The sequence below is a fragment of the Buteo buteo genome, chromosome 2 (genome assembly GCF_964188355.1).
Source record: "Buteo buteo chromosome 2, bButBut1.hap1.1, whole genome shotgun sequence".
Classification (NCBI taxonomy): Eukaryota; Metazoa; Chordata; class Aves; order Accipitriformes; family Accipitridae; genus Buteo; species Buteo buteo.
Window position 1 is genome coordinate 72,365,034 of NC_134172.1, and position 26,565 is coordinate 72,391,598.

Here is a 26,565-nt window from a genome sequence, read left to right on the forward strand (position 1 = left end):
ACCTTCAGCTGAATATCCTTGTACTGGTTCCGTATCTTTAACGCCTCCCTTTCAGTCAGTTAGTGAGCATGCATCTATTGTCTCCAAATCAGTCTAGCTTATCTGAAACTAAAGGCAAAAAGGACACTTAGCACTCCTAAGAAGCACCAAAGGAAAACCATGGTTAATAGTAAACATGACTTGCAAAGCTCACGCTTGTTCCTGTACCCTGTCTAACCCTGTTGTCATTAAGCACTGCACAGAATGTTACCCTAAGCCCAGCTGAACGCCGTCAGTAGCAAGACTGCAGGACCCCTCGTGGGTGCACCACAGGCACTGTACAAACCTGTTATTTCTAAAGCAAGTGACAGATCCACACACTGCATCATTTTGTTCTTAAGCTCTCACACTTGGAAGCTTTTATCCTCCCCAGCAGCACTGCTTTTACTTAAGTCAAGAAACTAGTCTAATCTACAAGCCTTATCACAGCAACAAGTGCCAGCCTAGTAGAGGAATCAAAAGCTTAACCTGTGATGTCAATGAGGCTGTGGTCACTCATATAAGTGCGCTTAAGTGTGGTTGAGGTATGTTGGGGATCTCATCTGATGAGCTCCCTTTCTCTCGAGGACGAGTTGCCTTTGACAAGTCTTTTCAAGCTGTCTTCAAAGCTCATAATCTAGTTTTGAGATATGGTCAGAGGTGTTGGTGAAGTCTGACACCTTAATCAAGTTCCAAAAACACATCAGACCTAGAAATTTTTCAGAACATATTTGGTTTCAAAAACAGTTTAAGCCCATACAAATTCTGAAATCTCACCAAACCCCCCCCCCCCCGCACAACCAAACCAACATGCTCTCCTCATAATGTTATTACCACAAAAAAATCCATACAATAACTCAATTTCCTCCTTTGAAGGAAAATAACTGAAAGAGAAGAAACAAAAGGTTTCTTCTGTTTTAAGAGTTTTCCTCTTAAGCCTCACAGATGGATTTTCTGGGAAGCAGCTGAATATTTTCATATAAGCAACCGAACAGGGCATGAATTTGGTTTTGGTTGTTGGCAGGTTCTCCTTCTCCTGCTCCCCCAGCGGTGCGAGTATGACGGACAGTCAAGTGAATATGAAATTCCAGGCAACTCATTTTAAGCTTTAAAACCAAGACACAGAAACCAGTTTTGCAAAACACCAAGTCTATATTTACATCCACATGTAATAATATACTCAACTAAAGTGAAATACGTCATAAATTAAATGAGTAATGTGTGCCTACTGCTTGACAACTTCCGGTTTCAACAATTAAAATAAACCAAAATGGAATGAAATAAATACATAAACAAAAAAAAAATCAACAATTTGTACCTCTATATATGCACTGTTATTTCCAAAGAAACATACAAAACCAGTAGTATCCCAATAGTTAATACTGATGGGCAAAGTGTATTCTGAAGTACAGGGCTGTGCTGCCATGGAATAGAGTCTTCATGTCCATTTTTCCATTCCAACCCCAAGATACCGACCAGAAAAAGCCTTGAGGGAAACTGTACCAGCATGAAGGGAGATTAAAACCAAATAAGTCTTAGGTCTGTTTGCTGAAACATCTTAAAAACCAGCCCCATACATTTTAATCACAGAACCCCGTAAGGTACACAGATGATAGTTACAGCATGCATTCTATAAGACTCATTGAAAGATCACGCAAAAAAATAGATTAACCATTTTCCAAGTGAATTCATCTTCAAAAAATAGGCTATAAAAGTGCAAAACTAGGAAAACAAAAATCTAGATTATGTACATATGGCTCAGCTTATGAACAGGAAAAAAGGTAAATAGTGTACAATTTCCTGATACACAGCACTTCATTACATCGCCAGTTTACAGAAACATTAAAAATAGGTCCCATATACAGGAACTAAGACATACAACCGGAACATCTCAAGTTGCATAATGAAAAAACAAGAGTTTCGAGGTTTTGCTATTTTACATTTGCTGTATGAGGGAAGAGAGCAAAACGAACAGTGCAAAATTTTTCATTTTTTGTTTTACTAAAATATATGGAAGTCAAAGCCAGGTACAGAAGAAATTAAGTCTTAACTACAGGCTTTATGAGAAGCAACTAGGAACGCAGGTCGAAGTATGCAACAATTCTGCTTTACTGGCTGGTAACTGGCCATCTTCCCTTTACAAAAATTAAACTGCATGTGCATTAGAAAAAACTCTTGTTGTCTTCACAAAAAAATAAAAGGAGATATTCTCCCATTTACAGGTTATTTCTCACTTATTTTAAACACCCAGTAGATGCTAAAACTCGACATCAAGAAGCTTCCAAGCACAGTCAAGCAGGCTACACCATAGCCACATCCCTTTTGAAGTCTGTAGATCCCATATTCATATTGCAAGTCTGTCTGTTTGTGACTTTACAGTTTGGAGAAAGGTGCAAAGTAGTTTTCCTCTAAATGTAACTGTATTGAGTTTAGTACAAAACTAAACATTTGAAACATTTAGATTAGTATTGTTTCTCATGCAAGTCCTAGGTATTTTCTGCTGTAAAAGTTTGTATGTTGGTAGAGATGTTTAAGAGGCTTCTCTGAAGAACAGCAACCAATGCCAAGAGAAGAATCCAACCGTATTTCAGGAATGCCACACTGAAATCCAAATGTCAAGTATTGCCTCATCCTTGCATTTAAAAAGATGCTGGAAACAACCCCAGGGAAACAGATCCCTCCAACACACTGTGGTCTTAACACATACAAGGCAGATCAGCATAATGTCAGCACCGTTGCTTTGATGTTCACAACATTTATAAACTGGACAGTTTCAGACAGTTTATTTGGAACTTGTTTTAAAAAACTAACATAGTTCAACAGAAAAAAAAAGACAGATGAGAAACTTTCACCTTTATGAAAAAGGAGCATTAAGCCAACAGGATTTCAACTTCAGTATTTACAGTTTACCTGAGGTGCAATGTTTATATATTCTTTCAAAGAGAAACTCTTCAGCAGCGCTCAAGTATGTAAAAATATAATTCCTACCTAATATTTGGTCAATTAATTCTAATGAAAAATACTCAAAAGTCAATGTCAAGATATACATTCTCCACACACCTTCATAAACCAATTGTTTAGACTACTTTTTATGGCTATTTGGTAAAAAATGTTAACAGAACCAGTATTATAAAACTGTAGTGTTTCTATAAACAGTACAATCACAGCTTAGTTCAGTAGCTTTCACCATTCATTTTTCTTCAAGGGATGAACTGCAGGTATAACTCCATAGAACATGCGCTTGTGTCCTTAGACCTGGGGGGGGGGGGAGAAGAAAAAAATATAGTTTTGTGGTATACAACTATAAAATAGTACAACACATTTTGTTGTGAGGAGTATCTTCAAAACATAAAGGGAATTTCTTCCACACCCTTGTATAAGTGTATTTAGAAATTGATATTGTCATATAAGGTCTGTGTCTTGTATTTGCCAAATAAAAGGTGGCAATCAAGTCTACTTTTGAAGATACTCAAGCCCCAAGTAGAAATACAGGCAGGAAATTGAGTTAGTTTTAACAAGAACTAGACAAAATTATGTCTAGTAAAGGGACAATAAAAGCAGTAAGATTAGAAGAATATCAAGAAATAAAGTGAAGTATTTTAAAAGCTGTCAACTAGACATCAGATAGCTCTGCTCCCCAGATATGTTAAATCTTTCCATAAAATAGTACGTGCTGGTCCAGGTGCTATACCATTCAAGACACTCTCCTTAAATTTGAATGAGAAAAATTATCTGTAGCTCTGGGTTTGAAAAAAGCATACAGATATATTTATTTATAGTCTTATGGAGTACTTATCTCCTTAGCAGCTAAGAATGTTGCAAACACAATGGGGTTGTTAAGTTCTGAGACACAGCTACAAGAACTGAAGAGATGAAGCACGGGAATTCAGAACACCAGGCTAATTCTTTTCACTTGACCTGTTTTCCTAAGAGGCTACACCCACCCCTCAGTCAAACAAAAGTAAAACTATTTGGAACAACCTCTCCAGTACACAAAGATAAACTGTCAAGGAGTTATCAGGAAACCCTTACTTCCCCATGAAATAATCCACCAAGAAAAGTCATCTTGTTTGAGGCAATCTTCAGAAGTTGTAAAATGAGTAACATCTTCACATTTTCAGGAAGGACTAACCAACATAACCTCTCATAGGATTCATGAACTGTGATAAGAGGCACTTCCTCTCATTTCTAGTTCTCCACACAATGTTCCCCCACCACCAAGTACTGACTTAAGGGGAAAGCCCTTTCGTTGGAACACTTCCCACTGGTATTGTAACTGATTAATATATTTATCTATTGTTAGCCCTTCCATATCTTTTAGAAAAGCAGCACCTATATACTTTTTATGCAAGCCATTACCACTATTCAAAATAACAAATGCTGCTACACCAGTATTTGGCTGACTTTGTAAGAGAGGGGGAGTTTGTATTTTCAGCTCTTGTGGTTCAGACTTTCATAACCTCTCATCATGCTATGCAGCAACCTTTGATGCTACGAGTACATAATGCAACATTTAAGTAACAATTAGTTCAAAAGGCTTGTTTACCGTTTCTTGAAGTAAACGATTAAGTCTTCTTGTCACTTGGTCGAAAGTGTGCATTACCAATGAAGCTTTCATAACTTCGCTTTTGCAGCACGCTGCTAGATAAGTGTTGGTATGACACTGATCTCTTTCCTGACAAAAATTAATTTAGAGGAGTTAGAATTATTTCCTGCTAATCTAATTGGTCAAACGTTCAATTATGAGCAGGTCTACGTCAGCATCCAGAATCCCAGCATACCACAGATGCTACCACAAATCATCTCACGAGCAGGGCCCAAGAAAATAGATATTCCTAGTCCTATTAAAAGATTATATGAAATTCAGTATCCAGAAAAAATACAAGGAGAACTAAAAGTATTAATTTAACAACTTTGTTCTAAGCTGTATACATGTGATGTCCATCTCTCCAGGTTTTGCTCATTTCATTCGCAAGAAAGAAATTTCCTTGCTTAACTCATCATACAGCAGGCTTCACTTTAAGAAGGTTTAAGTGCCGCAGTACATTCCATAGCATGATGCCTACATACCCAGTTTCTGTATTTGTTTGAAAATTGAAATTTTGAATATGAGTATTTGAGAGGAAAAACAGGTATACTACATTATTGCCATCGTAGATTATATGGCAATTGTGACACTGCAAAGAGTGTTAATATGCATTTACTTGAAGACCTTTGTTAAGCAATTTTCAGTCTAGTATACAGGTAATTTTATGTTTATCCAAGACCATTAATTCAGATTTATATATGTGAAATCAATGCCTGTTCCATATTAAGTCTTATTAGCTTAAGCAAGCAGTCAAAAACACTTCATAAAATTAAGGAAAAAAGTCAAGAATCATTACTCCCACAGGATACAAAAAGCCCAACTGCCATCCATATTCCATGAAAGCTTTAAATGCAGCATTGAAAAAACCTAGCAAGCTTTAATTAAATTAAAATGGCAAAGCTAAATTAATATTTCAACAGAATGTACAAAGCCATTGGAGTGTGTCATGAGCAATTGTCTTTAATTTGCAGCCTCTGCCAGATCAATCAGCCAACAGGTTATCCTTGATAGCATGTTGCCATTGCAAAGGCAACTAATTTGAAAATAACACAAACTGAGTGGTTTCAGAATGTTTCTGTCTCTTCAGGGCAACACAGAATGGCAGAGCTTACAAGCAATAACGGAAGGCATCATGGTTTAATCAAGTTTGCCAAGTGGAACATATTCTCATGACAACTTGATCCAGCATTTAACATGCGACATAACATGTTCATAGAGGACCTAAATAACGCTGCCACAAGGCACACAGGCCCTTAAAAAAGGTTTTGACATCACGTTTTTATTGAACTCTGGTGATATTATAAAAGACTACAGAAACCTGCAGGTCTACACCTGCAGTACTTTACGTATGATATCTTACAAAATACATCTCTGAGAAGTTGCAACTCTTAGACAAACAGTTGTACTTCAGCTTTTTAACAAAAAGAACAGAATTTGCAGAAATGTTCATCTTCACTGGCTCCACCCACATTAAAACTCAAATACTGAGAAGTTTGCCTGTCTGCTACCCTATACCCTCTCAAACAAGTATCAAGGTTTGGGCTGGGTACTTCTAGGCAGAATGGTTGGAAAACTAGGAAGTTAGCCTTAAAAACCTACATATTGCACAGAGCTTTTATTGAAGTTGCTAAGAAAACCCATAGAGGGGGTCTTGTTTCACAAGTCTTTCCAATGTAGGTAACAGCCATTAAAAGTTGCTTTTCTTGCCCTGAGACAGCACTGTGTAACAAACAATGAAATCTTTATTTCCGTGACAACAATACTGTCAAATTAGTTGCAGCCATAATTTTGAGAGCTCTAAATAACAAAAACCAGTAGAAAGTTCTTGACTACAGGCCGCTGTCTCCAGGCTTGTACCAAAGAGGAAGAAAAGCCTACCACAGAGATTTTTCTGGCAGACAGGTGGAGCTTTCAGAAGAACAAGGTGGATTCCAATGAAGTTATTGTTTAAAAATAGTATTGCATCAACTGCTACTTCAATAGGCTAACCTCACTAAGACTACTGGCAAATAAGAGAATTTCCTTATCCCCAACATACACTAATGCTGGATCCCAAGGAGCAAGAGACTGCCCACCATCTAGTCCTTAGGGTACAGACTACCCGTCTAGCTCGCTGAAGCTGCAAGAGTTTTTAACTTTCCCCTTCCTGTTTTCATGAAAATTAATAGAGTTTTATAAAACATCAAGAGCATTCCCTCAAAATCCTGAATGTTCTATCTGCTCAACAGATAGCAATGTCATGACACACAAGTCTTCAGTCAGTGCAAATTAACATCATTTAGTCTTTAAGGACATCAAATGTTGAGATCACACATTAAGTTCTTAGCTGCCATCAACCATTGCTTTAAAAAAAAAAAAAAAGTCTTGCAAAATGCTGTAAATTCCATAACTGCATGAATGACTTCTGTGCTCAGAAAAAAAAAAACCAAACCACCTGTATTTCATTCTCTTAAATCACTAGGAATCAAAAGACAGCAACAACTTTTGTCCTGCTGCCCATCCCTCTGCATTCTATGCATAACCTAGTGCCCATTTTACATTCCTCATAGCAATTCATGGTACAGTTCATGGACACAGACAACACTCTTCATGAAACTAGGAATTAACTCCATTTCACAACCACTTCAGTGAGTCAACTGTGATGCTGGCTTTTCCTTTATCCACTCCCCATCCAGACTGGAAACAGAACACTAACACTTTCCTTCATCCTTCCATAACCCACTAGCAAGCCTGAATATTTATGAAGCCCACAACCCTAAAACAAGCAAGCAAAAACCAGAACAGAGTTAGCGAGTAAACTTTTGCCACATAACTAAATGCAGGTTTAGTATTTTGCAGTTCACTTTGACCTAAGGTAACACACCTCTGCTTGTTATGAACCCAGACTACTTCAGAAGAATAATCTTACTGCTTCCAGAGAATGGGAGTATTCACAGAGTTTAAGAACTTAGCAGAGACTTTAGGACTACACAGCACACACACGCTATTCATTTTTATAACAGGATCTTCATTTCAAAATTCAAAGTCCTATATTTATAGCTAAGTCCATACTGACCTCAGCTCAAAGTCATAAATACCATCTTCTACAAATAGTCAGACAACTGCATAAATATCACCTAGCACCTTTTAATCTTGGCCTCCTGCTAAGTTTTGAAAATGTTGACTAAGAATAAAACACAAAAAGCATGTATTTCATAGAAGTACTAATGTTTTCCAAATACATCACAAAACATTTATCTCTGCCAGGCCCAGAATTTTCCACAAAGCATTGCTACTTAGTGCAATGAGACACCATAATTAGAAGAGCAGAAATACATTGTTTTGATTTACCAAAGTATTCTGTTCCTAATAAAAACTAAACATTATAAAAACCCAATGAACAGAGGTATAAGACTTAAATCATAGTTTTATGATTTGCAATCCATCCTTTTCTGCAACTGAAGGGAACAATTGTCCGTGATAGCCTTTTTTTTTTGTAAGAGGTTTTATTAATATTCCAGATGGTCCAAGACTTCTTGCATATTAAGCAGAAAGGCTCATTCCATATCCTGGATTAGTTAGCATGTCTGGAGTACCCTGACGAGCAAACAATACATGTTTGCTATCAGAGACCCATGGCAGGGGGGAGGAAGGAACTTGAGGAACTTTAAATCCCCCTTTAAAATTCAGACCTTTCATGCCTAATTCCCCAAGCCAGGAGTTTGCTGAACCTGGATTTTAAATTTAAAATCCAAGCATTGACTGGACTTGGTGAAGTACAACTTTATTTTCTCTGTTTCAAGGTAGGTACACGCTCATATTTCATTCACCTTCCTTTGTAATGGTGTAAGACATTTAACTAGGAAGGAGATACAGTACCTTCTACTGTAGAGCTGGTTACTTGGCCATTGCTAGATCCACAAGAACTGTAAAGTGATCCAGAGCTATACGGCTCATAAGGTTTGAGAACAGTCAATACATTAGGAGGATCAACATCATCTGAATTCAGAAGCCCTTGTTTGGTTGGCAAAACAGAGGATGCAGGTTTGGTGCGAGAACATTCCTGAGGTAGCAGATTTGCATATCTGTTTGCAACACGAAATCTGCTCATTTCATATCTTCTGTAACTAGCCATTGGAGAGTCAATATGCTCAACAGCTAACAGATTAGGTTTCATTCGTTTAGAAGACGTTTCACCATAGTCTAGATTTACATTGCTCACAGATTTACTACAAGGATAGTCTCTTCCTCGATGACAAGACCAGGCAGATTCATTTAGGTGAGAGTCGAGAGGGCCATTCATACTGCTGCTTACTAGACCAGATTGAGACACTGGGACACTTAGAGCTTTTACTTTAGATTCAGATCTTTTTACTCTGTCCAATACTGGAGAGATACTGGAACTGGAGTGCATTTCTTGCTGAGGTTGTCTATAGTTATTTGCCTGAGCTCCAATATTACTTTGCTGTTTATGAAACTTGAGGTTACTCGGGGCTGTGCTGCTTGAGTCAGTCACTGAAAAGAGAGGGACTTTGTTCTGTGGAGGGTGACATTGTTTAGCTTTCCCCGCTTGCAACAGTTTTTGCTGTGTAGATGGGGAAGCCTTACTTTTATTAGAATTAAAAGACAGAGGAAGCACATCTTTACCAAGCAGAGCTGGAGGGCATCCAGTGCGTCTGGCTTTAGCTAGAGCCTTGTTTCTACAGCCATTTTTGTTAACAGTGTCAGGATTGTATTTGTGCATCAGCCTCTGGTGCATCATTAGGACTTCTGGGTAGAATGTTCTGTAAGTACAAAATGGACAGGTGCTGGGTGCTAGCAGGCCTCTAGTTGAAACCACTGAACATTCTTGTGAAGTCCCAATAGATAAGTTCAAGGGTTTTTCTTGACAGTCCACCCTAGGTTTGTGTTTGTAGTTTTCAGCGCAGTCTCGCACATCGTTCACATTTTTTCCATCCTTTAAAGCACAAACATACTGGACATCATCGCCCTCTGATGTTACAGAAGCCTGCCTCTCTCTTTTATGAGGAACACTGGGCTGAGCTTCCTTCGTTTCCTTCTCAGCCTTTAGTTTTTCCAGGTAAGGAGCGGACACATTCTCATGTATTTGATTTGAATTGTTACAAACAGAACCTTTGTTCAATTCCCTAGAATTATTTTTCATTTTTAAAAGGACTGTGCTGCCTATTGCATTGTTCAGGGACAGAACTTCCTTTTGCTGCTTGGTAGGTCGGAAGCCCTCAGCATCTTTGGCACAATCAAAAAGCCTCTTCGAATTTTTGGTTTCTTGAGCACCATCAGCAGCCAGCAAGAGCTCCGTCTCCTGACTCTGTAATGAAACTTTGCTGTCACTTTTCACGTCTGCTGCACTATCAGCTTGCTTGTCCTTGTGATGCCTCTCTAAGTGATACCTCAGTGAAGTTTTCTGTGCTGCTGCGTAGTCACAGAATTCACATTTGTATGGTTTTTCACCTGAAACACAGTTTCATCAGTAAATAAGTTTGATACAACTTGATTTGAAGTCCTGAATACAATTAAAGACAAGGGAATAATGTAGACTGCAAAACAGTAAAATAGATTTTTCTTTCCCCTTCCACATAGTCCTAATTCCCAAACTCATCTAAATAATTTAAACAACATCTTACTGCTTGTACTAACTACAGTGACATCTTCTGGCTACAGTGAAGATATTTTCCACACACTGGCTATGTAAGGAGATGGTAGCTGACAATATGTTTGGCAGAGATAAGCAAGAAGTATAACTATGGGTCAACTCCAACAATTTGTAGCCCTTGATCATACCACAAGTATGCTATTCAACAACATGCATGTTACAGTTCATCTATAAATAGAGCTGTTTCAAAAGAAACAGGGACATACATTAACAGAAGGAGGAAGAGTTTGCCTGGCTATAGAAAACAAAAAGTTGAACTGAAAAATAGACATAGCTTTTTCCCAGGTAGCAACAACTGGCAGACTATCAACTTAGTACTTGGGAAATAGGCTTTTTTTTTAAATAAAATAAAAGAAAAAAACTAGCCAAACCCACCAAAACTTTTTGCTAGACTCCTAAAAGCAGAAAGAATTAAAGTTTTAAAATATATTGTGTTCTTAACAGTACTTAATGTAATTAGCCCTATTAAAAAAATTTGCACTTATATAAAGAATTCCTTCTAAGAAATTTCAATTGGAATTATTTATTTTTTTTAGCATTAGAGAAAACTTTGTTCTTAATATCAATGATTTTGAAGGCAACTTCTGATTTTCTTAGGCAAAGCCAAACATTCCATCCAACTGGATTCAGACAACTTCCTTCCCCTCCCACAAAGATGAAGCCCATTTACCTGTATGAGTTCTGAGATGAATATTGAGGTAATAATTTGAGCGAAAATACTTTCCACAATAGCTGCATTCTCTGGAGGCTCCAAGGTTTTTAACTTTTGCTCTTTCCAAACCATCTTCATTTTTATCTTTGGGAGAAAATATACCTATATTACGAAGAGCAAATGCAAATTTGGAGTCTCGTTTAAAATTATAAGTAACTATCTTAATTGTGTTTTTTAAGGAAAAGCACAGAATGATGAACTGTTGTCAACTCCTACAGTCTATGAGCATCTTTTGTTCTGTACTGCTGCACACTTAGCAATCGAAGAGTGAAAGGGTTAAAAAGGTTTCTGTCTGTGTCAAGTAACACTGCGGTTAGTGACTGCAATGAAGAAGCCCCAGAGAACAAACAAGATGCAAAACTAGGTCTTGAAGAAAAAAACTAAACTCTTTACTGATCTACAGGAACTTGATGTAAAATAGCCCATCTCAAAAATTCACACAGATTATAAACTGTTTTCTTTTATTAAAGGGAGTGCTTGAATTAGTAAGTGTGAACATAATGATTCAGACTGTAAACCTGCTCTGCGCACCATGGCAAAACGCAGGAAGGCGTTTTGGGGAAGGAAGCCGAGGAGAAAGATGAATTTTCATTATTATTGTTATTATTATTTATGTGCTAATCAATGGAGTGCCATGCCTGTATAACAACATCCTTAGATTTAATGAGTAATCTTTGTTCACTAGAAGCATTAATGCTTAAGCTTTGACAAATACAGGAGTAGGAAAGTGACAGGGGTTGCTAGCTTTGTGAAACGTATTCAAGGAACAAATTCACAGGTTAAAAACTGGTTCCACGCAAGTGTAAGCAGCAGTAGTTACCACTGGAGGGCGGCAAGTACAGTATAATGTCCAACAGGAAAGGGGAAAAAGCTTACACACAATACACCATTCAAACCAACATGATTTCTCTGGCAGGTTGAATTGAAAAAGCATCAAGACAACTTCAGTAAAACATTCAAGTCAAAGCTGACTAGAAAGCTACAGTGGGAAGAGAAGGAAGGAGATGTTTTGTTTGACCAAGACATTAGATACATAACAGATAGCTTAAAACAGTTCTCTGAAGTTCCTACGTGTTGGAAAGCTTCTATACGGGAAATGCTAAGTATGATTAAACTATGGCTAAAGACAAGCCATGGCTGTTTTAAACAAACAGATAATGTCTCAATAAGCATGACTCAGCATCTCACAATGAAAGCTGTTGTAGTTTAGGATAAGACACTGAAAAACAAAACAAGCAAGTTAACATTAGGTAATAATTCCATTCCTTTGTTACTGGAGGCAAAATAAAGGGCTGCACATTACCAGAAATGGAAAAGTCAGTTGTGTGTGCCAGGACATTCTGTACGTTGTGTCTTTTCTTGAGATTATGCAAGTATCTGTTCTTTAAATGCAGACTCAAAGCATGTCACACACAAGAGTGCTAGATTAGCTAGAAGACTTTTTACTATTCCTTTTTGTCCCCAGACATGCAATCTTTTTCAATTAAGGAATCATTCAGTATCACTTGTTTTTCTAAGACACTGTGAGATCCAGAGTTAATCCTGGGTAACACAGAAATTGAGCCTATCTACTCTGTCAAAGAGAATCATTAGCAACCCTTCAAAGAAGAGGAGTTAAATATATACCTCTCTTACATACGTGATGTCCACATATTAATAGCCTGCATGCATGTCCTTATGCAACTAATTTAAAATTGCTGGTTCTGACATTTAGGCTTTCAAGTTACATACCATCCAAAAGAAACATAGAACCTGCAGTTTGATAGAAAATTTTGGATTTATTCTTTACTTCTCAGAATGTTAACAACTGCTGGTATCAAGCACTGGACATTTTCTGCCCTTTCTTACAAGATGCAGGGGGGAAAAAAAAAACGAGACTACAATTTCTTCAGAAATACTATTTGTAAAAACATGTGCTGGACAAGAAGGGATATGCAACACTCAAAAACATCCAGTAAAACTAAGAACCTTGCTATTACAGGTATGAGAGAGAGAGGGAGAGAGAAAGAAAGGGTAAGTAAACAGGGATTTTTTGCTAGGCTGATTGTTATTAAAAGTATTTCAATTCTTTCAGTAACCCAAATCATAACTGCAAGAAGGCCCAACACAACTTCAAAGATCTCAGAATGGTGGTGTCAGAACCTTTCTTTCCCTCTCATTTTTCTCTTTTCCCTTTTCCCCACCGTAACATTTCATATCTCTGGCCAAATTTTGAAAAGATAACTGAGAAAGGCAAGATGGATTCTTTGGCTCCAAAGAGTTCCTAAACAATACAGTAACAGCCATTTCAAACTTACATGCTCAAAATACTACTCACCTAAATTAAGTGTTTCCGGAAGCCCATCTTCAGATCCATCTTCAGAGCCTCCTTCTATTCGTTCTCCTGCTCCATTTTCATCCAGAGTTGCAATTATATCAGCACAGCATGTCCTCGAAGCAGCCGAAGTCTCTCCATCAGTTCGCCTGTCTCTCTTATGTACTCTGGAATGAAGGACTAGCTGGTGGTATGTTCTGAAGGCTTTACCACACTCTGAACAGTGTGTTGGTTTCTCTTTGTTCTGGGACAATTTAGAATCTATGTCCATAGAAGGCACTTCACCACCGGGATGTTTCAGTTTGTCTTGGGATAAGTTACCATTCCCTGCGTAACTGCTGTTTTTATTTACTTTTGACTTCCCTGTAGTTTCAGTCTGGCTACCTTTAGTTGCATTCCAGATTTCACCAAGATCTTCTTTCTCAGAACATGAATCATCATTGTCTGTACTTCCTTCTTGCCCTTGTTCTTTAATTTGGCCATGGCCAACTGCAACTTTACCTTTGGTAGCCAGCTGCCATGCTTGATATGTATTGAAAGGATCTAGTTCAGCTATCCACTTCACAGGTTTTTGTGATTTGTCATTTTCTGGAACCAAGTTTGGTCTTAAGTTCAAGAACCGCAAAAATTCATCTCTTTGAGATGTTTCTTCTGCATTAGGTTCACCAGTCACTTGGGGGCTTTCACCACTGGGTACTGATTCTTTGGTGTGCACTTTACTATGCTCAATTAGAGTCTCTTTATTGAGAAATAGGAAACCACAAACCATACAAATTTTGTAAGGTGACGTTACATTTTCAGTTACATGCTCCTGCACCACCTCATTGATTGTTATGGGGCTCTCAGAACCTTGTTGGTGCTTGTTTCTAGAACCAGGCTTTCCAGTATGCGTTCTCATGTGATTTTTGAGGAACCATGGCTCTTTAAATCTTCTTCCACATACATTACACCAATACGTGAAAGAATCTTTATGCTTTTTCATGTGTGCCTCAACGTCAAAAGCCTCATCAAATGTTTGTCCACAAACTTCACAACTAAGTTCTTCTCTGTCCTTTTCATTGTTTGGTGAAGACAAGTTTTTTCTTACTTTACATTTATCTAGAGGACTAAGATACTCTGCTTCAACACGCAGGACAGCCGGTTCACAAAGAGTAGGCCTATGCTGAGTTAAAACATGCTTACCAAGTTCTTCAGGATGTTTAAAAGTCTCGTCACAAAACATGCAGTCCAGAGGCATGCATCCCTCAGTTTGCATGAGAAACTTCTCTTGCAAGCTTTTATAAGAAATTGTGTTTGTTCCTTTTATTGTCATTGAGGCATCATTATTCTCCATCTGTGCACCAACGGTACTGGCTATTCCATCCGGTCCATCCATGTATGCCAAGAGAGGCTGAGTTGGCATGTTTCCTACGTTCTGTTCCCTATTACGTGTTTTAATGTAAGGTTTCAGTTCTTTGGGGATGCTCACTGATCACAATAAGGACACTTGTAAAGTTCTCCAACATGTGCTTACAAGTCTGCTAAGCTAAAAAACCTCTGCCAGAAAAAAGATTTTTTCCACAAGCAAAAAATTATTTCTTTTTCGTTTTTATCTGTGTTCACACATCACTGCAAGTGTATCCATCGGTTCTCTCAGTGACAGAATGAGGGGGTTTTGAACTATTTCTTCTGATTTTTCAAGTCTGCAGAAACAGTCAGTTGCACTTAGTTTTTTTGTACAAATATTTCAAATAGTTGCATTGGGCAAAATACACTCAAGGTCAAGTTCAGTGCCACAAAGAATTCCAGCACCTGGAGAAGAGAGAAAATAGTCAGTCAGACTTTTCAAAAGAAAAGTATTGTCTCCCAAATAATGAAAACATTAGGGCTAGAGAACTATCGAATGCTTTTGAACACAGAAGGCGTATTTTCAATAAATAGTCAATGAGGGACAGCTGGAAGGCACTCTGGTCACTTTTCTACCTACCACAGTTGAAATAGTATGGTCTTGAACATCCCTGTATTCCATTAGCTGTGCTTCTGTATTAAGATTGCTATATAAAAGCAATACTTTGTCTACTATCTATTCTAAACCTACTCTTAGCCAGTTACATAAAGCTGCTGAAACCATATTTCAATACATACACTACTGAATTCATAACAAGTAAATCCAGCAAGCCAAAGTAACCTTTCCTCGAACCTCTGAAACCAGTGTTTAGAGGCACAGTAAAACTTTGTTCTCTAAAGGCTGTTGAGCAAAAGACTTCCCCCCCCCCCCCCCCTCAAGACTAGACAGGTTGGAATTAGTTTTCATAGTTCTGGTACACAGTAAGCGTCAGTTCAAATCTTTGTATTAAGAACTATTCACTAATACCACTACTTGAAGCTTTTACTATCATTCACAGATTTACAATCTGTGACAATTTTGGGGTGGTAACAATTAGATCATCTCAAAGTTTGAAATAAACTAATGATACTGTTTCTTGTACAGTAGTCCAGTATTTAAATCAGCCAAGAGGCCAACTATTACATTTAAAAAGGAAATGCTTTTAATTTCAAATTGCATGCAACAAAAACATGTGCTTTATTGATTATACTCAAAAGGGAAGGTTTAAGATTCCACAAGATTAAAAAGGGTTATAACATAGCTAATCACAACTCCAATTTAAATCTCTAAGTCTGTAAGAGTTATAATGTCTGCTACCTGGAATTAGTGACCACCACTCTTTGGGCTGGCAAATTACAGTGTTGTGGAGTTCAGGATTCCACTTGATCAAATTTTTGGATAAAGAAAAACTCTACCAAACTAATACAAGACCATATAAATTGAAAAGGAATCATTTTGAGATGAGGTGCGTTTCCAAATACATGAGTATCTAATGAAAAGAATGCATTCAAAATTTGACTCAAACTTCAAACTTTTGCAAATTATTTCATAAGAGACAGCTGGCCAGTGATTCACGTTACTTGAATTAATATGCCTCAAAACACAACATGCTCTGTAGCTCTTATAGCAAAAGACAGTATGGGCAAAGTAGGGGTTTAAAGTTCATCTCAACTTCCACCTTTGCCTGGCTTTTATTTGGAAAAAAATAGAAATGTTTTGCTTTATTTCAGCCAAAGAAACAGTAACAATTCAAGCACAACCCTGTAATAGTTCAGGCTACAGAGATTTCCATGACAAGTAGTTGTAGCAGGTGAAGATGTGATTATCTATGCAGCTGAGGTTACCTTCTCCAGCCTTTTCTGATCAGCAGTGCTAGTCAGAAAGAAAAAGATGGTCTTAAGCCATTAAATCTTAAACCATTTCAGTCAAAATCAGCCACCAGAACTTGAACTGTTCATACAGTCCAGTGGCCCAAACATGTTTGCAGATAATGCTCCTGTAAAGCCATCTGCTGGCAGAACCAGTATGTCCAACAGCCATGGGAGGGTAATGGGACAGGACCTTTAACCAGCTGAAGTGAAAAGGCAACTATCTATAGACCCAAGGTTTGATATGATGCCTTCAACTATATTGGATACCTGTACCTACCACAGAACAGTGAAGCTCAGGCAAGATAACCACCTGGGAAAGGAACCATGACAACACATCGCTAGGAGTCATGGATCCAACATCTCAAACACTTTATCCACTCCCTGCACTACAGCCTTGCCCTGAGAATACTCTTTGGTTTTAATTTGAAAAGTCAGCAGCTCCTTTTCCACCATCATGCAGACAAGAAGATCCTGGAGCCTAATGAATTTGGGTTAAAAAAAAAAACAAAACACACCAAACCAAACAAAAACACCCAAAACCCAGAATGCCAATACAGAATAAAATTATTGTTGCCAGTTGCTTGTCTTCCACTTTTTTTCTGTATCTCCAGAGCTTAGCAACTTCATTGTCCATTCTCTAGACCTGGATTAGAGGACTGATCAGATCTAATGCCAAGAAGTTTCTAGCTTTTTTTTAAACCCAAGTTGTTTCAGGCCTGGGCCAAAGACTCATCATATGCCAAGTTAAACGTGAATGGAGGGATCTTGGGCAGTAGGGTAGAGTGTAAGAAGGAACAAGCCACTGACTGACAGGTTGATGGCAATAGAACCTGGATTTTCTGCAGTCAAAGTCTCTTTTCTAACGACATCCTTTATCCCCATTTTCAGTTTTATCACTGCCATGATTAACACTTCCTCTCTGCATAATGACTCAAAAAATCTTTTGTAATAGGCAAGGTCAGTCTACGGTGCGACACTTCTGAATTGCTATTACAGACTTTGCCTTTGCTTTTGCCTGTCTACCTTCACCATTCAGTTCTGACTTTCTGGCTTTCACTCACCCCCTATAGGCAGGTGAAGAAGCTATAACAAAAGTTTGAAGCTGAAGTATTCAAAAAGCTTTCCCTTTTGTAAAACATAAGGAAAAACATATCAAAGGGTGCTGGTTAGCATGTTTCACTTCATGTTTCAACTTGCCGTTTTGTTCTATTTCTACTGTAGTTTTAAGAGGTATTTTTGACACAACAGGATAACATGTTGTAGCAAAGCTCACGTGCATAAGTGGTGACTATCTGGCTGAAAATAATTTATTTGCAAACCAAAAATTAACATAAACTTTGAAAGACTCCTGGACACCTATAAGGAATATCCAAGCAAGATAAAAAAATTGAACAAACTTAAGAGTTTAATGCATTTACTTTCAGAGCCACAGGTAAGAACTCTGCAGTAACAGGTATAAGAATCATCCCACAAAAAGGCCAGAGGCATTTCTGGGATATGAAGTTGGAGCCAAACACCAGTACCTAAAGTCCCATGTACTGAATTGCCGAGATTTGTCATCAACTATTTCCTTGCTAGTGTCTACAAATACAGAAAGTCTATTAAGCTTTATTATGCTCCCCACTTTGTGGCATTACTACATATACACAATAGAGCAACAAAAATTAAGTCAGCGTAAAGAGAAAACAGATGAAAACCAGCAGAAATCCACACTCAATACCCTAACCTCCACAGCATTCTGGGGTGAAATGAGGGTAGAAGAGACATAGTTGTAACACAGACCACCACACATGATTCTACTCAAACCTAACCTAGGATAATACGAACATTTTGTAAAAACCACATGCTTCAAGATTTATTAGAATTGAAGGGACAGGCATAGATCAAATCCTGGGAAGGCCCTAGGTTGGTCACTGATGTGTGAAAAATCTACCTCAATCAATCAATAACATTCTCTGGTAAGCCCTTTGAAAACAGGTCTGTTTCAATCTCATCTCAGCTGTCTAAAAAACTAAACCTGTCCTCACAGCTGCACACATAATACACAGCATTTAACTTTAACACACAGACTATGAGAAATGTTTAACAGGAGACTGGATCCAAATTTTTGGGGGTATCAATAGGTTTGAACAAGCCCTTTGGAGACTTTTTCCATGGCTCTTCAAAGCACTTTACACACCTCCACCAACCTGTGTTAGCTGCTGAACGCTTTTCAAGCTTTCACTGTTTTTAATAGGAGGCTCTGAACACTTTTGAAAGAACTGGCCACAGCTCATCCTCTAGGCAGCATTGCAAAGCAGAGCAAGATATTCCTGTTTTAGGAATCCGAAATGCCTATTTGCAGTGCAGACAATTACTGTTCTTGGATATACCATCATATACAGGAGATAGCACCTATAGACTGAAAAAAATTGCAGGTAGCATTTCTGAAGAAAACTGCAGATTCAACTAGACGGAATTATATTTAAATGGAGAAGAAAAAAAGAGAATACTTCTAGAGTCAGAAGGTGAACTAGAAAGCTCTACTCTTATTTGTGTGTCTGGTGATTACACACTTCACTCTGATTAGATATATGGCTTTTACAAGTAGGCATGGTTTTACACTCTCACTGTTTAGATGAGCTAACAAATGCTACAACTACAAACCAAATATCTACATTAGGGTTTTATCCATTATTAAGAAAAACTTTCTTCCTAGTGAAGTTAATATTATGCCTTGGATTTGAGGACCAAAAATGCTGATTAATTACATTCCTGTTATTCAAAACCCTGTAGGCAGCAGCAAAACTGCCAAGAGGAGCCTTAATTCTGTACTATTGCTTCCTTGGGAAAGTGGACAACCTGCAGTTTTGAAGAGCACTAACTATTTGTGGCTGAAGGTCTGTATGTTAGCTCAACAGAAAAATACAGTACTTGGGGTTCCTTCTGTTGTCTTTCACTTTCAGAAGACAAAAGAACAGACACGACACACAAGTATCAGAGATACCGAGTAAAGGAACAGAACAAAACAGGAAATCCTTCCTTCCAATAGCTGAAAAGCAATAAATTTGCTACAGATTAACTCAAAATTGCAAATAAAGAATTATCCCTATTCACATTAAAGTGAGTCAAGAAATCTTGACTTCTGACTTCCCCTTTCATTTGTAAACGTCAACATGCATCTCACACCAGAGTCCAGGGCCCACATGTTCCAGTGGTTGCTGCAACTGCCTTGAGGTAAATGAGCAGGTCAGGAGGAACCTGTCTTGCTCAGTGTACCTGGACATTTCCTGGAGTGGTACTATCCAGAAGTGACAAATTCTTCTCAACTGCAGGATGCCATTTATTGTACCTTATTCTTCCAACAGTCCAGAGCCTGAGCATTTAGCAAACTTTAGTTCACAACTGAGTCATATTTGGCTATATGGCCTTTAGTCAAATATTTCAACAGGTTTTCAGTGATACCCATTATATTTATAAACACCACAAAACATACATAAATAAAGATTTAACTGGACAGATGAGAATGTCTTGTTTTCATTGCACTTGCCACACAACCTAAGAACCACACCAAAAAGCGGCTGCATATAAATGGATTATTAAAACAGAGAAAACTTTAATTAAGTGCCTGTAGAGAAGTTTAATTTATTTTTATTAAATTACACAACCAAAGACTACATATTACAGTCTCAAAGATTTCTTTGGGAAATGACCCATCAGTAGCAATTTTATTGCATTTCTACTTCCTGCATTTCAAAATTTCCATGAATATTTAACAGAAACTCTAGACACACCTTTCAGAGAATAGCAAAGTCTAATCATTGAATTTCTCATTTTAAACACTACAGATCAGTGGGAATAAAAGTTGCATAACTAGTATCAGGAAAAACAACTACACCTTGCTAATTCTGTGCTAGCAAAATTACTGTTAAACTGTAAAACCCAAGCTGGAACAATTACAGAAGTTAACCAAGTTGCTGCAACAGTTTCTTAAAAAACAGAAGTGAGAAAACTAGAAGAGTTACAACTAAGTATATGATACTTAGTTACTCTTCTGTATACTGGAAGGCCAGTAGCAGCTATCACTGTTTTAACAGATGACCAGAGTTTCTTTCACTAGCCTACTAAGGTTCCACAAGGTTTCAAGTCCTACATAACCCAGTGCCAGCAAAGAACAAGAAGCCCATGCTCGAAAACCCACCAGAGAGCCAGCTGCTGCAGGTTAACCACCTTAATTTTTACTGTGTCTATTTGACTTGAGAAAATTTCATGTAACTCTCAATTCTACTTTAAAAAAAATCTTCAGTTTTCCTTGTGTTTCAAGAAATTTCAGGATATTAAGAGTCATTTTACATGAAACATTCCTTTCTCCTCGTATGTTTATACCTCAGAAAAGGTTGCTGCTCTATGGCATTGCTAATGAAATACATCTTATACTGCTGATTGTTTATTGGAAATCACAAGTTATTTAAACACCTTTTTTTATTTCAATCTAAAAGTTTTGCTTTTTCAGAATAGTTGTTCCAGTTCTATCTAATGAATATATAAATAAAATGAACCAGTTAACAGCAGTTTTTCTTCACTGAGACCACAAATAAAAACCACATTATGGATATTATCTGTTTTGTCTGGGCACATCTACATTCAGGTATAATATTGACCATAGGCAGAATAGCTCATGTATAAATAAATACAAATTCAAATTCTTAAATAAAAGCCTGAGCCAAGGCTGAACTTAGCTTATTTAGAGCATTTTTTTCTTTTTTTTTTAATACATATATATCATTGCATAAAGTTAAGCCAGTTGCACCACACCTAGTACACACACAGGATATTAAGCAGAAATACTATCCCTAAGTAGTTGCTAACAATATTCAAGAGCTCCAAACTTTTGAGATAGTACCTATAGTGTCCTAGGCTGTGTGTATAGTGTTTGCAGAACCCATCAGTGACAATGGCTCAATTGTACAAGCAGTACTGGTGTGCTGTGGCCTTCATAGGCTCCTATATTTAGTCACAAAGTGAAGCAAACTGTTATTGCGAGGGTCTAATTTACCAGTTGCTCCAAAACATTAGTTAGATTTCCAAACATCCACAGCATGAAATTTCAGGTTTGTCTCTACAGGTATTACCGTGTTTATAGTAACCATATAACTTCCTTTCTCCATTTAAGAAGAAATGCATACATGTCACACCTCGCGCAATAAGGTGTTTTCCTTTATTAGATAGAAATGTCTTTCATACCTCAATTTGAGGTAAGGATAGTCCCTAAACCTAGGGAAGACAACATACTATTTGCTGCATAGACTGTGACCTTATTTCTGAAGGAGTACAACTGTCCATCTGGCTATGGCTTAAAACACTGGAAAACTATAAAAGCACAGATAAAACATTATTTTGCAGAATAAGGCAAGAGTCAGCTTTTCTTCCTAACACCACATGAAGCCAATAACTTACTCTTCATTACTCTGTGTTCTATTGCTTTCTAGGGAAGGGAAGAGCTATTCCATTCTTTTAACAGTCTATCATTTTAACACAACTTCCCAGTGTATTTCTTTGTTAATGGAGGAGCACGTGAGTACACCTAACATTGTTTCTCGGCAATGCCAAGTGTTCAAGTACAAAAATGTTTTTAAATAAAGAGTTTGTTAGCAGTTCAGTCTGATAAAGAACTAACATGAGTGCTTTTAAAGGAAATGGAGATTTAGGGGGAGGAAGGGGAGGAAGAGAGTTGTTTGTTTCAGTTGCAGGAAAGATCAAAATGAAGACGTTCAGGTTGAAAAGAGAACATAAAAGATGACCTCAAATTGGAATTTCCACTCCCTAAATCTGCAAACTTAAGTCCCCTTGTTAGTCTTCATCCTTCAGACTTGAAGTTTTCAAAGTTATCCTAGAGGCGTTTTCAGGGCTTATCTTTTTATCCTCTTTAAGAGAGACACTACTCTGTTTTCCTCAGTTACAGTCCCTTCTAACAACATTACAGAGCTTTCCAATGCAATGATACTAGAACAACTCATGAAAACAGAACTGAAGAAACAGAGACATATACACCAGAATGCAAGAATGTTATTATTCAGGCATTTCTCCACAAACTCTTTAGAAAGATTTGGTGTTGAAAGCTCTTTTGTAGTCAGATAGACATACATGCAAGTCATTTTCCCCCTGAAGTCTAGCAAACAGGATTTTAATCACCAGTGGAAAATAACTAGTAGTTAATAATGAACAATATTAGGAAAACTCCCTCCCCCCATTTCAGACATCTATACTAATAGAAACAAAGGATATCCTTTCTCTGAAAAACCTTTTCCTGTGGAGTCCCTTTTTCTTTAAGGCTATATGTCTAACTGTTTTGGCAGAGGGATGGATGAGCTGAATATGTCTCCTCAGTGAGCTGAATGCCTCTTCTATCAAAAGATGTAATTATTCCTTTTAAAGCAGAGAACATATAAGCTTGCATCATTTTGCACATGTTTTTCCTCCACTGAGCAAGAGCAAATATAAAAGAGACTAATTCTTGGCATTAAAGGAGGAAGTACTACAAATAAGTATTGACTTTTAAAGTTCAGAAGGACTGCTCTAACAGCCAGATTTTTTTCTCCTTTTTTCCCCTCTGATTAGGAGAGAATTCCTCAGGAACCACAAAACCAAAGTATACTTTAGACAATATGAAGTGGCCAATACCTGTTGTAGAAATGCTGAAAGACACAAGAGTGATCCTATTTTAAATAAGTCTGGGACACATTTCACCACTGCTATAAGATGATGCAACTTCATTAAATCAAGAAGTTACATGCACTTAAACTGGCAATGACCCCTTACCTTACAAAACAGTTTATTGTTCTCTCCACAGCAGGTAAAGAGTCTCTTGGTGGAGTGAGTGATACATTTTTATTGAGTCAGTCTCACCTTACATAGACTGCCTTATATGTTTAGTCTTGGTTTTCATTTGAAAGAAGATATTTTCAGAGACCTTAAAAGCAAATGTGACTTTTTTACTTCTTGGCAGAAGGATGTTAGGTCTCTCCAGCACCCACGACTACAAAGAAGTGGTAAATTCAGAGTTTACCAAATTAGACTTAATTCCTTATTACTCAAGAGCCAGGAGTTCCTCTGTAGTAATTACAGGCAAGTTGCATCCCTTTGGGCAGCACAGGTGAAACAACAGGAAAAGAGATTCTTTTACTATTCCTGAATTTGAGAGAAGTAATCACATCCAAAGACTTCACTTTGTTAAGGTCATTAATCTTCCCTAGTGCTCTCACCTGATTTCAACTCTGAATCTCTTACCCAACACAGCTCAAACCCCTGTACCTTGGAAGAAAAAGCAGCAACTTCTTATCCCTCCCCTCTGCAGAGTACTTTGAAGTTGTCACTTTCAAACATATCCACAATTATGTATTTGCAAAAATCAGTCTTGAAAGACGGAAAAAGGTACACAGTCCGAGGGAAAGACATTTACTCCTACTTAAGTCATTCCCTGGACTAGCATCTGAAGATACCAAAATAGAAAAGTGCTAGAAACTGACACTTCAAATAGCTGCATCCTTTCTTCCATGCAGGTGGGAGATCTTCCAGAGACCCACATAAACTGATGGGAGATTGAACCTGTTTAATTGCCTAGCATCACATTATCTCACACTAGTGGACTGAAGGGATGTATGTGATGATGTAGTCCAACATACTGGACTTCACAGCACCAAACTGTCCTAGAAAGGAGAGTTAGCATCCACAAGAAACTGACCTTTCAAACAGGCAGTTTCATATACAAATTTTACTAGCATCAGAAAAAAGGTTAGAAACAAACATTAAAGATAAACAGAAATTGTGGCTTCTCTGTACTACCTTTATATCCGTTTTCCTTACAATGTACTAAACATCATAGTCTTTGGAGTACCTCTGATTTGCTTTTTCCTACCTGTGTACCAAAAGAAAGAGACGCTGACATAACCCCAAGGATTTCACCAGTTCTCAACTATCATGATAAAGTGCAAGCACAGTCCAAGAGCCTTTAATGTCCCTTATGTAGTTTATGTCAGAGGTAAACTGCACTCACTTTATTACACTGAAAAAATGCAAGTGTACCCATTGCGCATAAACAAACTCAGACTTTGATACTTTTAGTTACATAAAATCTTTAGCACAAAGAAAATCACTATCCAGTCAATTATTCACTTATACTTGGATGGGTTTCTGCTCAAATCTTTAAGTCACACTGATCTACATAGATTTTCCTGCATATTCTAACCACATTTCCTCTTGTGCTTTCTCTTGAAATTCTCAAGGCAGCCTGATAACCAACTCCATCCTCTACAATGAACTCAAAGATGTTGTATTTCAAAACAAGTATGTCACCTACATTTTTGATTTGTAACTCATTTTTCCCAGCATATACATTGTTTTACTTTGAATGTCTGTTCTTATCATAACACTGAAGTTGCTGCCCCCCTTAAAAAAAATTAACGAGGAAGAATCAAAAGAGCTAGATTATGATAAACTACAAACTATGCTCTGACCAAAGTCATACGATGACAACAGTAGAAGTTTTAATTTTTTTTTCCCCACTGACATAGACCCAGGTTTGGCATAAACAAGTTTTCATCAGCAACAAAACAAGATAATTTGGCAATTTCACTGAAAAAAGGTTGATTTCTAAAACCAAATTATTTTCAAAGCAGCTTTCTGTTTGGAGGTGCACAAAAACCTAGGTATGATTAGGCTGGAAAAGTGTGCTTGGGTTTTTTTAATCCTAAAATACAACACGTATTGAGACTCTTGCATAGCTTGGTCATATCCTTTTCCTTACTTTTGTATTCAGTTGCAAATCTCTTGTGGTATGAGTCACATCTCTCTAAAAGCATGCATACAGTAGTCAGCAGAATCCCCTGATCGTATTAATGCACCAGAAAGAAAAACTTTTCTGTTACTAAAGGCACCTTAAAAAAAGGGAGTCAAGGGTCATCAGAAACAACCCAAAGTCCATTAAAAGTAAATAGCAGTTTGAAATTAATGTAGTTATGAGACATGGAAAGAGTATCTGATTGGAACGCTGATGTTCTAAATCAAGAGTCTCAAAAATAAGAGGGCTGAGCTGGCAAATGGCAGCCCTGCTGTAACTGAAATGTACTGTCTTGCTATATTTAAAGACAATACCTCAACAGTTAAGTATTAGAACATTTTAAGTGAGATAAATAAGCATAAGACACAGGCAAATATCCTTGGTTATTTAATCATCCTGAAAGCAGTGTGGAAGTGTGAGGGTGAGTTCAAAGGTCAAACTCTTCTTTCAGCTTCTTGCAAAGAAAAGAAAGCTTAGCCCATTTTACCTTAGGGAAGGGGGGGGGGGGGGGGGGGGCGACTGTTCTTTCCATATGCCAGCACTAGTTACAGCATTTCATAACACAGGAAAGAGGGAGTGTATTTACATACACAGTGTATGGAATCTTTTACTAGGACAATGAATTCCAAATCAAGATTCAGGTTAGAAAGAGTTGGGACAACAGAAAGTCCCAAAGAACAAAGGGAAGTTAAAATTTACTTAATATTTCCCCAGAGCTTCTTAATTACAAACTCTCAGACTGTTCTAACTAAAAGTTTATTATAAGCACCGTTTTGAAAGTCCAAGTGAAACCCACAGCTCCCTTTTAAAATTATTTCCCCCTGATCACAGTAATAACTTAGCACTTTGTTCATATAAAATATGATATTAATCTATCAACATAGTTCTAAATGAAAATATAGTAGTAAGGAGAAGAAGATAGATTCTGAAGATTAGAAATAAGTGCTCAAAAAGGAATTTGAGTGTGACCTCATGAAAGGGGAAACCAAAATGAAGTAACCTTTTGTGTAAGACTGTCTGATAAAAGGTGCTAAAGTTTATTATCTTCCTCTTTCTAGCCCCTACCTTAAACCTTGCTCTCCCCACCCCTACCATAACAAAGCAAAACCAAAACACATTATTCACTTAAAATTAAGAAGAAGGGTGAAAAAAAAAAAAAAAAATCCCCAAATCCAAAGCCTGGAAGCCATTCTCTAAAGACTACTTAATATGAAACTTTGTTTACAAG

General features: G+C 37.5%; 1 protein-coding gene across 6 annotated transcripts in view; it reads right to left on the reverse strand.

Annotated features, from left to right (window-relative positions):
* Positions 1-1,150: 1,150 nt before the first annotated feature.
* ZNF217 (zinc finger protein 217) overlaps positions 1,151-26,565 on the reverse strand; it is a 28,786-nt gene continuing 3,371 nt past the window's right edge. For 3 of the 6 annotated variants that reach the window (XM_075019580.1, XM_075019597.1, XM_075019589.1), the window contains exons 2-6: positions 13,289-15,076; positions 10,930-11,073; positions 8,465-10,057; positions 4,565-4,693; positions 1,151-3,273 (exon numbers count right to left, since the gene is read on the reverse strand). In XM_075019580.1, coding sequence (XP_074875681.1) covers positions 4,584-4,693; positions 8,465-10,057; positions 10,930-11,073; positions 13,289-14,687 — 3,246 coding nt within the window. In that variant the 5' untranslated portion in view covers positions 14,688-15,076 and the 3' untranslated portion in view covers positions 1,151-3,273; positions 4,565-4,583. The remainder of the gene's footprint in view (positions 3,274-4,564; positions 4,694-8,464; positions 10,058-10,929; positions 11,074-13,288; positions 15,077-26,565) is intronic. The other 3 variants (XM_075019606.1, XM_075019620.1, XM_075019612.1) reach the window with 3 other exon arrangements.